This window comes from Trifolium pratense, linkage group LG6 (genome assembly GCF_020283565.1).
Source record: "Trifolium pratense cultivar HEN17-A07 linkage group LG6, ARS_RC_1.1, whole genome shotgun sequence".
Taxonomy (NCBI): Eukaryota; Viridiplantae; Streptophyta; class Magnoliopsida; order Fabales; family Fabaceae; genus Trifolium; species Trifolium pratense.
The window spans coordinates 307733-322944 of record NC_060064.1 but is presented as its reverse complement, the minus strand read 5'-3'; the positions used below and the strand labels follow the sequence as shown (position 1 = coordinate 322944).

General features: G+C 35.0%; 3 protein-coding genes across 3 annotated transcripts; 1 reads left to right on the top strand and 2 right to left on the bottom strand.

Moving 5' to 3' along the window:
• Positions 1–205: 205 nt before the first annotated feature.
• LOC123889528 (conserved oligomeric Golgi complex subunit 4) lies at positions 206–3399 on the bottom strand. Its single transcript, XM_045938900.1, has 2 exons — positions 1495–3399; positions 206–943 (listed from the first exon to the last, which is right to left on the bottom strand). Exons 1-2 carry the CDS (start codon positions 3121–3123, stop codon positions 314–316), a joined length of 2259 nt encoding a protein of 752 aa, XP_045794856.1. The 5' UTR covers positions 3124–3399; the 3' UTR covers positions 206–313.
• An 885-nt stretch (positions 3400–4284) lies between these two features.
• Positions 4285–5920, top strand: LOC123889530 (30S ribosomal protein 2, chloroplastic). Its single transcript, XM_045938902.1, has 4 exons — positions 4285–4662; positions 4932–5033; positions 5113–5418; positions 5508–5920. The coding sequence occupies exons 1-4, from the start codon at positions 4321–4323 to the stop codon at positions 5562–5564; spliced, it is 807 nt and encodes a 268-aa protein (XP_045794858.1). The 5' UTR covers positions 4285–4320; the 3' UTR covers positions 5565–5920.
• Positions 5921–10426: 4506 nt separating this feature from the next.
• Positions 10427–13430, bottom strand: LOC123889529 (pentatricopeptide repeat-containing protein At4g01400, mitochondrial). Its single transcript, XM_045938901.1, has 2 exons — positions 11756–13430; positions 10427–11309 (listed from the first exon to the last, which is right to left on the bottom strand). The coding sequence occupies exon 1, from the start codon at positions 13205–13207 to the stop codon at positions 11825–11827; it is 1383 nt and encodes a 460-aa protein (XP_045794857.1). The 5' UTR covers positions 13208–13430; the 3' UTR covers positions 10427–11309; positions 11756–11824.
• Positions 13431–15212: the final 1782 nt, after the last annotated feature.

Here is a 15212-nt window from a genome sequence, read left to right as displayed (position 1 = left end):
TGCAAAAGTAGATAACGAGGAACAATGACCTTTTCACACAAGATGTTTCATGCATAGACTAAGACTATCCTTTTCACACAAGATGTTTCATTTCATGCATAGACTAAGACTTAAGACTATCTTGGGTGGTAAATCTGATTACATTTATGGCTTATTTTGATTTTGAAGCTAGTATAATACAAAAACCATCACAAAACTGTGTTACTTTCTCAAACACTAAAACTAATAACATATCAAGATGTAATACATATTAAGATGAAAACTGGAAAAAAAAGAATATTTAAAAAAATGTGAAGAGACCATATAGATGATATTACAACTTCAGAGCAGCTATTGCTTCTGGTTTAAAATCAACTCGCAGACCCAATACACGCCTAACCTCAGCTGGAGTTAATCTCCAAGTCATAGGCCCAGAGTTCTCGCCCCAGAAATCTAGAATTTCAGAGACCTTTTCTAAATTTAGAATTGTTGCCATTTGAGTAAGACGTGCAAACTTGTCTCTAACAGTCCTCTGTGTCATGATGCTGAAATGACTAACTAGAGCTCGAGCATCTCTGTCAAGCTGAAGACCACCAAGCTGACTAAATCTTTTTTGCATCATAATGACTTCAAGCCTTTTCACGAGGAAGTCAATAACCAAATGAACAAAAGTATCATAATTGTTAGCGGTCATTAGTGGCTGCAGCCAAGCTACATTTGTCTCCACAGCATGAAGAAGTCTCTGAACCCATGGGTCATTCACCTCATTATCTGCATACTCAGCCTCCGAAAGCTCGTAGCTGATTGTTCCAACGCTGTCTAATAGAGGCCGTATCCGTGGTGTAATGGTTGCTACGAGTTGTTCTATTCCGGAATTCAAAGCTTGCTTGAAAGCATTGCTGCTATCTCCCAACTCAGACAAACAAGATTTTACCTTTTCGCGATCAGCTGGTGCAGGAAACACCTGTATGGAGTAATACAGCCAGTTAATGCTAGCATTTCAGATGGACTTACATTAAGTAAGCAAATCAAACTTCCAACAATAAAAATATGATCTGTAGATTATGACTTTATAAAAGATAAAATTATGTGTAAATGGAGAAACAATTTGTAGTGAAGGTAATAACAAACATTTCACTGTTAATTAGCAAAATTGTACCAGTGAAGGTACACCCAAGGTATAACAAAATGCGATCCTTCCTGTATAAAATTGAATTTATAATTTACAACGGTCTCTATTGGTAACAAAGAAACATTGTTCTTTCTCTACTGAATAGACACATACAGTTATAGATTTTAGTGTAATCAGAGGTCTTTCCGAGGTCATCGCCAATATTTTGAAAATTGACACTATAAACAATATGAGCATTAAACAGGTTAAAAAAAACAGGTAAGTATTCTATTCAGTTATCAAAGTGAAATCATCAACAATACCATATTTACTACTTCAACAGATTTCATTTTCAAGTACATGTAATTGGAATGGAAGGTACAAAAGAAAAATATACCACCTACCTCAGCACACTGCTCTTCGATTTCATGTTTCAACTTGAGAACATATTCACTACTAACATCCATATTATTTAAAGCTGCTGCAATATCTGTCCCGGTCTTTTGCACCCCAACACCGCCAAAGAACAACTTTGCACCAAGGTTTGGCTCTCTAACTTTTTGTTGTAATGCTTCATGATATTCATTGCTCAGCAAACTACTAGCACCGCTCAAGACTGCGACAACAGAACTGATATTGGAAGTGGATATAGCCCTTCGCAAGCAACTCTGCAAGACATAGAATACATCATCCACCATAGAAGTGGTAAGGCTATCAGGGTCATGTTCATCAATCCTTATAGCCTTCCTAACATTCTCAACCATGAAAAATCCCTCAAGAATAACGTAAAACCCAGTCAAATCCTGCGCAACTTTGCTGAAGCTACCACTCCTAAAAGCCTTGGTAGCACGAGGGAGCAATTCAGGGTCAACAGAAGTGAGACCTTTGATCTTAGAAATCATGAATTCAGTATAATCCTCACCCAGCTGCATAAGCGAGAGAATCTCTTCCAAGTACAACTCAACCTCTCTTGGATCAGGTCCCTCAGAAACTCCTCCAACAGCAAGCAAATTGTTATTTCGAGCATTTATCTCGGATGATAACTGAGCCAACTTTCTATACTCCATGTACTTGTTCAATATAACAGAACCCCTTGAATCACATTCCTCCTGAAGCTCACAGATTGCATAGACAATCCCATCCTCACCACATAAACCACTCAAAATGTCGCTGTTTTCTTCAATAGCCAACACAATGTCCTTAAACAAAGAGGTTAAACAGGCAACAAAATTGACAGTCCTTTGTTCATTAGACATGGATATAGATTCCACCAATTGCTCAAATTCCATCCTGGATCTCATCCCAATGACTTTCTTCAAATATCCAACATACACCTGCAAACCCTCCTCCTCAAGACCAAGCGGAGTATATAGACGAACAAACCTAAGAATAACAGGATGATCGCGTTGATCCACTGCAGAAGAAAGTTTCTTCCTCACAATCCCTTCAAGCTGTTTCTTGACATCAAGCAAACGCTCCCTCTGAGTCTGGATCTGATCGGAGCCGGAATCCTTAAACTGCGCATCGATCTGAAGGAATGTCTGAACATACCTTGAAGCAGACTCATAATCTTCAGTTTCTAACGCACGGAGAACACCGTCAAGACAATTACCACGCTCAACAATGGCGTCAATGCGATGAAGAGTAGAACGAACACGAGACTGTGCGAGATCAAGTTCACGAACCTTGAGACTGACTTGATCGGCGAGATGAGAAGTGGAAGTGACATTGGATAGCATGTAATCGGAATCAGACTTAACAATTTCGAGAACATCGGAAGAACGTTGAAGTTGGAGGAGATGGCGGTCAAGATCAGTGCGCTGAGATAAGAGATCGTCAAGTTGCATATCGAGTGATCTCTGATGAGCAATGCATTCATGGAGAAGACGAGTCATAGCTCCAACATCGGTGAGAGTGCGAACGTATTCAACTGCCTCTGGTTTACCGAAATCAATTGACCACTTATTATTATTATTGTTACTATCTTCATCGGATCCATTAACGTGATTGTGAGGAGTTGAAATGGATCCCATTCTGTTAGAATTGAGGAGAGTTATCTTCAACAAGAAATAGAGTAACTAACTAACTAACCAATATTCATTATGCAGAGAGAGAAATTGTTAGATGAAGAAGATGATGATTCGGGATGTGAAACTTCCTTTCCTTCCATAAACAATCGTAATTTCTCTCTCTGTGTTGTTAGTGTTACTGACTTACTGGGGAACGTTGGATCCATAATTGGGCCTTGCCAGAATAGCTATTTTGGAGCCCAATAAAGATATGTTGCCTAAACCTCCCACTTTCATTCTAAACCAAATTTCATTTCGATTTGGCTACCTAATATTGCTTTGAAATAAAATCCTTTTCTTTTTTATATATATAGTAGTAATTGAGTTCGAGGGATCAACTTATCTTGTCACTAATCTATTATAATTAAAATAGACTAACACAAAACGCATTTTATGACTAATCTAATTAATCAACAATACATGCAAAGACCAATCTAATTAATAAAATCATGTTTAATTATAATTTCTATAATTTTTACACATTCAGATATTATAATGAGATGTTGCACATATTCAAAAATTAAAATCACTATAACTCAAATGTCAATACAAATATTAATAAATTCGAAAATCTTTCCAAATAGATGGGAGAAAAACAAATATGCATCAATAGTGTAAAATGTCAACTAATAATAATCACGATTTCCGACAAATCACCCAACTTTTTAGATATGACACGACAAAATAATAATTTTTATTCAAGGATCATGTATTTTACGCTCTTAATTAATCTCCATTAAACTCAAAAAATATTTGTTAGAAAAATGATTTAATTCATGAATTTAATTTGTATCAACAATGTAAAATTATGTTACATGTCACATATCTAGTTAAACTATAACATGTAAGCAATTGATACTATTTTAAATTATGATGTGATTTTATATATGGTTTAACGGTGATTGACGTTGAATTTGATAGGGAGAATCACGGTTTGATCCCCGCAACTGCGATCGGGAGTGTGCCAAAATGGTAGGTGCATAATAATTAACCACTGGTTAGTCAAAAAATAATAATTAATCACTAGAAGAAAAAGAAAGAACAAAAAATGAAAATGAAAATGTTTTTTTGACAAAATAAAAATGAAAATGTTGTAAAAATATTGATGTTTGTGTGTTTTAAAGATGAATCAGGATTTGATACTCTGTCTGGATAAACGATATGGCTGCCAACGTTACTACTACAGCTACTCTGTCTCTCTCCTTCGCTGCGACAACCTCTTCTTCTCTCCTTGCTAGTAGTAGTAATAGTAATAGCTCCTCAAAACGATTATTTTCATTTTCTGCGCTTCCTTATCCTTCTTTCTCGCTTCGCACCTCAAATCCTAGGGCTGTTCTCAATGGACAAACGCCAAACGGCGTCGTTTCTGACCCGGAACAACAACAACAACCACTCAAGCTGCGAAATACAACCGAACTCTACGTCTGTAACCTTCCTAGAACCTATGACACCCAACAGCTACTCGATATCTTTACTCCTCATGGAACCGTTTTATCTGCACAGGTTTCTCTTTCTTTTACTTTTTTTTTTTTGCTTATGTATAACATGTGTATGCTATTATCTTATACTAATTTGAATCGTAAACAAATCTTCAATTTTATTATACTGCCTCCTCTAATCTGAAACTATTGCCACACACCTCAAGATTTTCAATTTATTATACTCCATCTACATTTAGACCCATATAGGTTGGTTTCATGTTTGTAATCTCAATCAGCTGCAATGTCATGGAATGCTGTTTTTATGTTTAATTCTTATGTGCTGTGCTGCAGGTTTGCCGGAATGCCGAGACAGGTGAGAGTAAGGGGAGTGCTTATGTCAAGATGGGATCTTATAATGCTGCTAAAAATGCAGCTGCTAACTTGGATGGATTGGTTAGTCATGTCAAATTCAATCAACGTGTTTTTATTGTTGATATTTGATCTGAAACTTTATTTTTCATTCAAATTGAAGGATGTTGAAGGGCGCGAAATGCGGGTTAAATTTTCACTTCAGATGAATATTAAGAAGAATTTTGTAGAGACATTGAACGCAACGCCTTTGAGAACTATATTTTATGAAGGACCTCATAAGGCGTATGTTGGGAATCTTGCTAAGTCTGCTACACCTGAAGACCTGAGATATCTCTTTGGTAAATTTGGAAATGTGGCTAGTGTGAGGGTGTTGCAAGATATGAAACAGGGGAAAAGTCGTACCTATGCCTTTGTCTCTTATCTTTCTCAGAGTGAACGTGACGCCGCTATGTCTCTCAATGGAACTGTAAAATATGCTTACTCCGCTTTTCATTGTTTTGCTCTTCTTATTTCAGTTGAGTTGTTTGTATCTGATGCCTAGTTTTGTTCTTGCAGGAATTTTGTGGTCGAATTCTAGTGGTTAGAGAGGGTGTGGAGCAGACCAGAACTTAATTGGAGCTTTCAGATTCTGCATAGAGAATATTCCAATTTTAGGTGTCTCCCATTGAGGAAGCTCTCTGCTCTTGTATGTACTTGTACAACTATACAAGCAATATTGATGTGAGAACCTTCATATACAGAAAATATCAGCTAGAAGTGGAGGTTGCCCAGTATGACTGTTCCATCAAAATCTAGATTTTCACTCTTATATCTTTGTTGTATGTCAAATTGCAATCACCAGTGTGTGTATGGAACATGATTTTCCTTGTGACAAAGTATTGGTCAAGAACAAACATTGTAAGAGCTGATAGAGAAACTTTTCTTCCTTTACTTTTATACATACATATCTATAGACATTTAATCTGTAATGAGTAATGACTAAGTGCATTGTGCATGTTTATTTTTGGGAATTCTCTAACCCAGTAACCCTATTGGAGACTACTTAACATGTGTTTGGTTTACCATTGAAAATCTCTTACAATTGGGTAAGATATGTTTGGGGTTTTACGATGTTAAATGAACAATTCTATTTGGTACCCAAAAAAAAATGAGGCTGTACCGTAATTCTATCATTCTATTTGGTACCCCCAAAAAAAAAAAAATCGATGATTCTATCTGGGTGTGGTTATAGTGCATAAGCCTAAACTTATGCACCACGCATAAACTTGCTTTCTACACCCACCATATTTGCTTCCTACACCAAAAGTCAACCAAAGGTCAGCCCAAGCCCAAAATTAGGCAACCCATTACTCGTGCGCCCCCATATACTACCCCATTACTTGCGCGCCCCCCTTTTGCTTAGCGCACCCCTCAGTTTTTTTTTCCTTTTTCTCCTAGATTTCTTGTGAACCCCCCACTTTTTTTTTCCTCCCCTAGATTTCTAGCGCGCCCCCAATTTTTTTCCCTCCTCCAAACTTCTAGCGCACCCCTCCCCCAAATTTCTAGCACGCCCCCCGTTTCCAATTAAATAATAATTTTTGTTCCTTTGAAGTATATATTATAAAAATCCATTTTTAATTAATTTTCGTCATACACCCCCTCGAAGCCCAACATAATAACGAATGGTTCATGTATATATAAAGCATACTTGTCAAACATACAATTTAATTTTAAGTTTTATCAATCATAATCACAATATAAATAAAATTTCATACATTATATATATATATATATATATATATATATATATATATATATATATATATATCGATTTTTCTTTACAATAAAAAAATGATCGAATCCAATATCTCATGCATACTATCCAAAAAAAATTCAACTAAACTAACCCTAATTGCTTTATATGATTTTTTGCTTTATGTAGCATGATTTTGTAAAATGGTTATGTGATTGATTTACTTAATAACAATGGTTTGAGTGTATAACATCTTGGCACTAATGCCCATATGAAACCATTTAACTAAAATAATGGTTTCAGTGTATAACGCTATGAAACCATTTAACTAGACTAATGGTTTCAGTGTATAACATCTTGAAACCAAATAACAAGACTAATGGTTTCAGTGTATAACGCTATGAAACTATTTAACTAGAATAATGGTTTCGGTGTATAACAGTATGAAACCATTTAACTAGACAAATGGTTTCAGTGTATAACATCTTGAAACCAATTAAAAGGACTAATGGTTTCAATGTATAACATCTTGACACTAATGCTCATATAAAACCATATAACTATAATAATGGTTTCAGTGTATAACAGTATCAAACCATTTAACTAGACAAATGGTTTCAGTGTATAACATCTTGAAACCAATTAACAAGACTAATTGTTTCAGTGTATAACATCTTGACACTAATGCTCATATAAAACCATTTAACTATAATAATGGTTTCGGTGTATAACGCCATGAAACCATTTAACTAGACTAATGGTTTCAGTGTATAACGGTATGAAACAATTTTTGCTGTGGAATGGTTTCAAAGAGTTGTTCTCCAAAAACATATTTAACCCTTAATAAAAATTGTGAAATAAATTTAAATTTTTAAGACGATATAAAACCGAAGAGAGTGAGGTATCCCCAACCGTTCCAAATAATTCAAAATACCCTAAATAAAATTTTGGGAAAATTTTATTAATATCTTATATTTATAAAAGCATATTTACCTCATTTAATTAACTAAAAATAGTTCTACGTCTCAGAAAAATACCAAACTGGTCCCAAAATTCTCAGAAAATTATTTACTATTTTTATGTAAAAATAATAAAAAAAATTGGAGTCTCATTGGCACCGCACGCACCCCCAGTGAGAGTGGGCGTGGACGCGCACTGTTCATCATCTTCCTCACCCATTTTCTGCAGAAACGGGTCACGACGACCCGGTTCATTGACCCGGTTCGTTCTCCCTCAATAATCAACGAAACTCGACGTTCTTTATACCGTTTTGATCGTCGTTCGATTTTATGAATGTTTCCGGTATTAGTTTTTGAAATCGGTGATCGAATCGCATGTAAAATGTGACCGAAATTGAGCAAGCAAAAATAGAAAGTTCTTCAGTTATGATTATTACATGTGTAAAATCATCTGATGGCTGTGAATGACTTATACACCATACATAAGAAAAGGCTTATGCATATTAACTTTTGCCATTCTATCCTACCATTCAGTACAAAAACAATTCTTCAAAATTTTGTTTTATAATATCATTCTTAAACACAAATCAATCATCTCAAAGTTTATATTTTCTAAATCAATTCTACGAAATTTTTCGAATAAAAAGAAGGGTCATGCTAAGGAAACAAACTAGTACTTTTTATATTTTAAAAATATTAACTACATAGTTCCAAATAACTTTACTATATTTGGTTTTCTTAACTAGTAGTGTCCCAAGGGTATTATTTAACATTTTCCTTTGTTATTTCACGCATAAATTTTAAATTGGCTTAAATGCACTTTTGGTCCCCCTATTTTCAAAAAAATGAAGTTTTCGTCCCCCTATTTTAAAAATCAACTTTTTAGTCCCCCTATTTTCATTTTTTTTGAGTTTTGATCCCCCATCCTATTTTGGGGTTAATTTTGTTGATGTGGCCTTGTAACTAATGATGTGGCAACATTCACGTGGACAAATTTAATATCCATGTCCTTCTTCAAAAAAAAAAATTTAATATCCATGTCATTATTATATATTTTTAAATTCAATAAAATTTTATTTATAAAATATTTTAATTGTTAGAATTATATATTCAACTGAAATAATAATTGTTAAATCTTATAAAATATGAAATTTGAAACCCTAATTATCAAACCTTCAAATACTAGAATTTTATTCACCGTCGGAGAGAATCCTTCATTATGGATTTCACTAGTCCTATGGTTTCCGTTCAAACTCAACAATTTTTGGATTTTTAAAAACGAAAAGAAATTAGAGATGATTTTGTGTTTCAATAGAAATTACTCATACTCTTTAAACTATCTATGACGTTGGATGAGTTTGAATGAAAACCTAAAAAATGTTTTAAGTTTGAAGTTTAATTCTAGATTAGTTTTATATAAAGTTGGATGATGATGAAAGTTGAAGGTTCTTGAAACACAAAACTTGCTTTCAATATGCAATTGTTTGATATGAATCAAAGAGGATCATGTCCGTGTTGTGATTGTTTGTTTTTTCTTAGGTTTAATAAATTAGAGGTTGTGAATTTTTGGATTTTTTATTTTAATGAACTTTCTTAGGTTTAATTAAATTATTTTATAAAATAAGTTTTATTGAATTAAAAACAAATAATGACATGGATATTAAATTTGTCCATGTGGACGCTGATATGCATTAGTGACAATGCCACATCAACAAAATTAGCCTTAAAATGGAATGGGGGGTCAAAACTCAAAAAAAATTAAAATTGGGGGACTAAAAAGTTGATTTTTAAAATAGGGGGACCAAAACTTCATTTTTTTGAAAATAGGGGGATCAAAAGTGCATTTAAGCCTTTTAAATTTTTACATGTAAACTTGGGGAGTTGCACACTACAGGCTCATCAAATGGTCCATGGCATGCCATGCCAAGCCCCTCCTGTGATATCTTCTTTACTGTGCTTTTTTCTTGGAAGTTGAACATACAAACATAGCTTCAGCTTCGATGTACATGTACATAAAGAAGTAATTGTGGGTGGTCACCTCACCAAGATTGCAAAAACTAATTTTTAAAAGAATTAGGACATCTAGGGAACAGGCTAGTATACATTTTTCATAGTGAAATCGTCAATGATATCATTTCTTAAGCAATGATTTGAAATATATGTAAACAAGTATCGGTCCATAATAGAAAACATTTGAAACTTAAGTGTAAATGTAATTGACAGCAAATAGAAAGTTGGAGTAATATGCAGCAGTACTGAACAAAAACTGATTTGAGGTTTTGAATAACAGAAACAGCAAACATAGCATATTGAAGATATTACTAACCTGACGGATCGATTGGCCAAGGTCTCAGCACATATTACAGGTCCTAAGTGCAAATATCTACCTGGCATGTTTTTTGATGTTTTCACCATTACACTTTTAAGGTATCAGTATGCATCTAAATCTCAGGTTTGAAAATGCATCATGTTTTCGGAGATCTGTTTGACAAACGATGCAAATCCAATAGTGAAAATGACAATACCCTAACAGCAAAATCTAAAGTATATATTTAAACCTGTGTCGTAACTGGTAGTTTAGAGAGCCCGCCAATGGTTCAAAACTTAGGGAGAGACCGCCTAAAGTGCCACCTCATTAAAATCGATCTTCATTGATTTGTAACATCAACTAAAAGTCTCAAAAGTGAATAAAAAAAGGCTTAACTATACATTTGGTCCCTTACGTTTATTTTAGGTTTCAATTTGGTCCCTTACGTTTAAAAAATATCAATTTGGCAAGTAGATAACGAGGAACAATGACCTTATCACACAAGATGTTTCTTGCATAAACAAAGACTATCTTGGGTGGTAAATCTGATTACATTTATGGCTTATTTTGATTTTGAAGCTAGTATAATGCAAAAACCATCACAATACTGTGTTACTTTCTCAAACACTAAAACTAATAAAAATAAGAATGAACATGTAATACATATTAAGATGAAAACTGGAAAAACAATATTAAAAAAATGTGAAGAGACCATATAGATGATATTACAACTTCGGAGCAGCTATTGCTTCTGGTTTAAAATCAACTCGCAGACCCAATACACGCCAAACCTCAGCTGGAGTTAATCTCCAGGTCATAGGCCCAAAGTTCTCGCCCCAGAAATCTAGAATCTCAAGAGACCTTTTCTAAATTTAGGATTGTTGTCATTTGAGTAAGACGTGCAAACTTGTCTCTAACAGTCCTCTGTGTCATGATGCTGAAATGACTAGCTAGAGCTCGAGCATCTCTGTCAAGCTGAAGACCACCAAGCTGACTAAATCTTTTTTGCATCATAATGACCTCAAGCCTTTTCACAATGAAGTCAATAACCAAATGAACAAAAGTATCATAATTGTTAGCGGTCATTAATTGTTAGCTGCAGCCAAGCCACATTTGTCTCCACGGCATGAAGAAGTCTCTGAACCCATGGGTCATTCACCTCATTATCTGCATACTCAGCCTCCGAAAGCTCGTAGCTGATTGTTCCTACACTGTCATAGAGGCCGTATCTGTGGTGTAATGGTTGCTACAAGTTGTTCTATTCTGGAATTCAAAGCTTTCTTAAAAGCATTGCTGCTATTTCCAAACTCAGACAAACGAGATTTTACCTTTTCTCGATCAGGTGGCGCAGGAAACACCTGTATGAAGTAATGCAGCCAGTTAATGCTGGCATTTTAGAAGGACGTACATTAAGTAGGCAAATCAAACTACCACCAATAAAAATATGATCTATAGTTTTTGACTTTATAAAAGAGAAAATTATGTGTAAATTGAGAAACAATTTGCAGAGAAGGTAATGACAAACATGCCACAGTTAATTAGCAAAATTGTACCAGTGAAGGTACACCCAAGGTATAACAAAATGTGATCCTTCCTGTATAAAATTGAAGATTATAATTTATAACGGTCTCTATTGGTACCACAGAAACATTGTTCTTTTTCTACTGAATAGACACATACAGTTATAGATTTTAGTGTAATCTGATGTCTTTCTGAGGTCATCACCAATATTTTGAAAATTGTTCTTTCTCTAATGAACCTGACCCGGTTTTTACTGCTGGAGGCAATAAAATGACATTCTCACCTGTAACTGAATACAAATATTTTACATGGATGACAAAAGCATGCTTGTAAGTTGCAAGTCCGCAGAAGTTTAAAATTTCCTCGTCTTAGCTCGTATCTTCCTAATCAAATAGTCTTCCAAACCAATGCCAGCATCGACAATTCTAGTGTCACCTTTGATTTCAATCTTAAGAACTTCCTCCAAAACACTATCATCTGCATCACATATTTGAGGTATTATGATCATCCAAGTATCCTTATGAGGAGCTTCCCTGTGCTCTAGTGATTTGGTGAGAATTCTACATGCTTCCTCAATCCTACCAACATTGCATAATCCCTTCACTAAGGCATGGATAACAGCAAAATGCGGAGAAAACCCTTTTGACAGCATTTCCTCCACATATTTAGTCGCCTCGTCAAGCATTCCCAAATGACATAAACCATTTACCAAAGTCCTATAAGAAACTAGATTAGGCAAGCAACCATTAGCCTGCATGTCATCGATAACTTTGCAAGCATCGTGAGCACGTCCTTCTCTACAGAACCCTAATATAACTGTATTATAATGAACTATATCAGGATTGCAGCCTTTAACTTTCATCCTACAAAGAAGCTTGTAAGCCTCCCTAAGCTTCTTTTTTCTGCACAAACTATTCAACAAGGTGGTATAAGTCAGAGAATCAGGAACAAACCCTTTGTTCAACATATCCTCCAAAAGATCAACAGCTCCATTGACCTGACTCTTCCTACACAATGCCTGCATCAAAATCCGATAAGACTCGATATCGGGAACAACATCTCTCTTAAACATTTTGTTAAACAGTGTGTAGGCAATGCTGATATCTCCATTAAGACAGAAAGCACGCATGAGAATGTTATAGGACTTAGTGTCGGGGAATACATCGTGTTTGTGAGCATCCTTAAAGAGATCAAAAGCGGGTCGAAGGTAATTCCGGTGGGAAACAAGTATTTGAAGAATGCGGTTAAGGTGTTTGGTTAAAGGTTTGATATTGAATTGAAGCATGGTGTAGAAGGTATTGAGGGCTTTATCGGGTAAATTAGCTTCGCCGTAGATTTTGATTAAGTAAGAGAAGAGAGTGGGAGTAATGGGTTGGGATTCAGATTTGAGGCGACGGAGGAGATCGTCGAGGAGAGAGAAGTGTTTGGAGCGACCGAATTTGAGAATGAGAATGAGGTAGGTGGAGTAATTGTGACGGAAATTGGGTTGGAGAGAAGCGTAGTCGAAGATTTCTTTGGCGAGAAGAGGGTCCGATTGGGAAGCAATGAGTTTCTGGACTCTGGTTGGAGAACCAATTGGAGAAGAAGAAGAGTTGTTGTTGTTGCTGGATGAATGGAAAGCAGTTTGTTGCTTTTGTACTGGTGAATATGATGATCCCGACGACAACGATAGTTTGGCATTTGAAGCAATGATCCTTAGATTTTTCGATAAAACTGTAAATGCTCTGTTGTGCATCGCTCTGAGATAACAACAACTGAAACTGCGAGAAGTCGACAAAGCGATTTGAGTTCACGAATAAAACGGGTGTTGTGTTCTAACTTCTAATCAGTGGATGACACGGAAGACGGCGTGGCAGAACGGAGCGGTGGCCGGGGAGATGGAGATGGAGAGAAGGCGTGAACTAGCCACGAAGAGAAGAAGGAAGGTTGTTGTGTTTCAATTTTTCCAACAAGGCACAGCTTTTGGCCCATTTGATTGATCGAACGGTGCAGATTTTTGAAGGAGAGAGTGCTGTACAGATCTATGAAGGAGAGGATCCACATTCCTTTTTAACAACTTAAATTAATTAACTAGTAATTCTAGGGTGAGTAAATAAAAAGTTCTAAATTCCAACTCTAATTTTAAATATACTATAAAGTGTTTATATCAACTAAATTATTCTAAGTGGCTGGAGTTCGAACCACGAATTCAATATTTCTTCACATTTTAATTTGTGATAGTTTAAAGTCACTAGATTTGGTTTAATGGTGAGGAATTTGGGTAGTATGCAGAAGGTCATAGGTACAATCCTCTTTAGTTCCATTATAACAAAAAAAATTGTGATAGTTTAGCCGTTGAAAAAATAAATAAATAAATAAATAGTTGAGAATCATTAAAGAAGATGATGTGTTCATGTGGCGCCAGCTATGAAGCTCCGATACATGACACGATACTGATATGATACGACATTGATACGGGAAAATTTTTAAAATTCTAGATACGATACGGCCGCGATACGTTATTTAAAATTAAATATATATAAATACACAATATACAAACATAACTAAAATCAATAATGATAAAAAAATTAACATTCAAATTACTCAAATTGAGCAAACAAGTAACAATTACATATCTTAAGTTAAGTACTACCCAAAAAGGAGAGTGAGATGAGTGACTTAACTGGTTAAGCTAGTTGAGCTAAGAGTTAAGAACTTGGAGATTCAGGGTTCAAGTCCAAATAAAGAGAAAAACTAACATAACAATATAATATTACTAACAATTTGCTTATAAAAAAAATATGTACTACCCAAAGACATAGTTGGTAACATCATACTCTAACATTCGATACTCAAGAGAAAACACAAATTGTATCAGTCTCATTTTCTACGTTTCCATCATCAAAAAACATTAATTGTCCGATACTTTTTCGATACGTGCATCGGAGAAGTATCCGACAAGTATCAGTTATATTTTTTTTAAAAAAAATAATATTAATTTCCGATAATTAGTATCGGACACGATACTTCATCATTTTAGAGTATCGGGGCTTCGGCGCCAGCCACTTGTGAGAGATAAACCGAGACGCAGGAGAGCCACATAAAATCAGTGATTCGTCCACGTGTTAGAGTCCCCACCACAAGATCCCAATTGTGCAGTCACGTGGCATTCCTTGTCAAAAAATATCATCTACAGTTCCACCACACCAATTAAGGTTTAAATCGTTTAATAATTTATTATAAAAAAAAAAGGTTTGTTCAAGACTTGTAAAAAAAAAGTTCATTCAAGACAAAAACAAATATTTTTCTACCGTGAAGCGAATAAATGTGCAAGTATGCTGATTAATTTTGGTTGTTAGCATGACACTAATTTGATGATTTATGAGCAATGTCTACACGGATGGACCTATATTGAGACCAACTGTGGCCTTAACCACGGTGAAATTTTTATTTTTAATATGTATATATATTATCATTTGTTTTAATCACAAGATTTCGGGCGCTTAAGTGGTAAAATAGTGTGCCATATAATTGAAGTTTAATTCTTTTTTGTTAGCTGATGTTATGGGGATAACAACCCCTAGACTTATTGTAGTTTAATTTTTTTTATGGGCTTTGATTTTTTTTTTTTATATATATAAAAATAAATAAAACCATAAACTAAATATTTTCAACAAGATTTGATTGACCATCCTCGATCTGGACTTCAATTGACTTAGGGTTGATTTAGCTTCGCAACAAGATTTGATTCTCAGAGGTTG

What these genes read in the sequence shown, in the direction of transcription:
- LOC123889528 (XM_045938900.1), bottom strand. Translation starts at nt 3,123, where the DNA reads ATGGGATCCATTTCAACTCCTCACAATCACGTTAATGGATCCGATGAA. An exon ending in TCGAAGAGCAGTGTGCTGAG is followed by an intron (nt 944 to 1,494) that starts GTAGGTGGTATA and finishes TACTCCATACAG; the next exon opens with GTGTTTCCTGCACCAGCTGA.
- LOC123889530 (XM_045938902.1), top strand. Translation starts at nt 4,321, where the DNA reads ATGGCTGCCAACGTTACTACTACAGCTACTCTGTCTCTCTCCTTCGCT. An exon ending in GAACCGTTTTATCTGCACAG is followed by an intron (nt 4,663 to 4,931) that starts GTTTCTCTTTCT and finishes GCTGTGCTGCAG; the next exon opens with GTTTGCCGGAATGCCGAGAC. An exon ending in CTGCTAACTTGGATGGATTG is followed by an intron (nt 5,034 to 5,112) that starts GTTAGTCATGTC and finishes TTCAAATTGAAG; the next exon opens with GATGTTGAAGGGCGCGAAAT.
- LOC123889529 (XM_045938901.1), bottom strand. Translation starts at nt 13,207, where the DNA reads ATGCACAACAGAGCATTTACAGTTTTATCGAAAAATCTAAGGATCATT.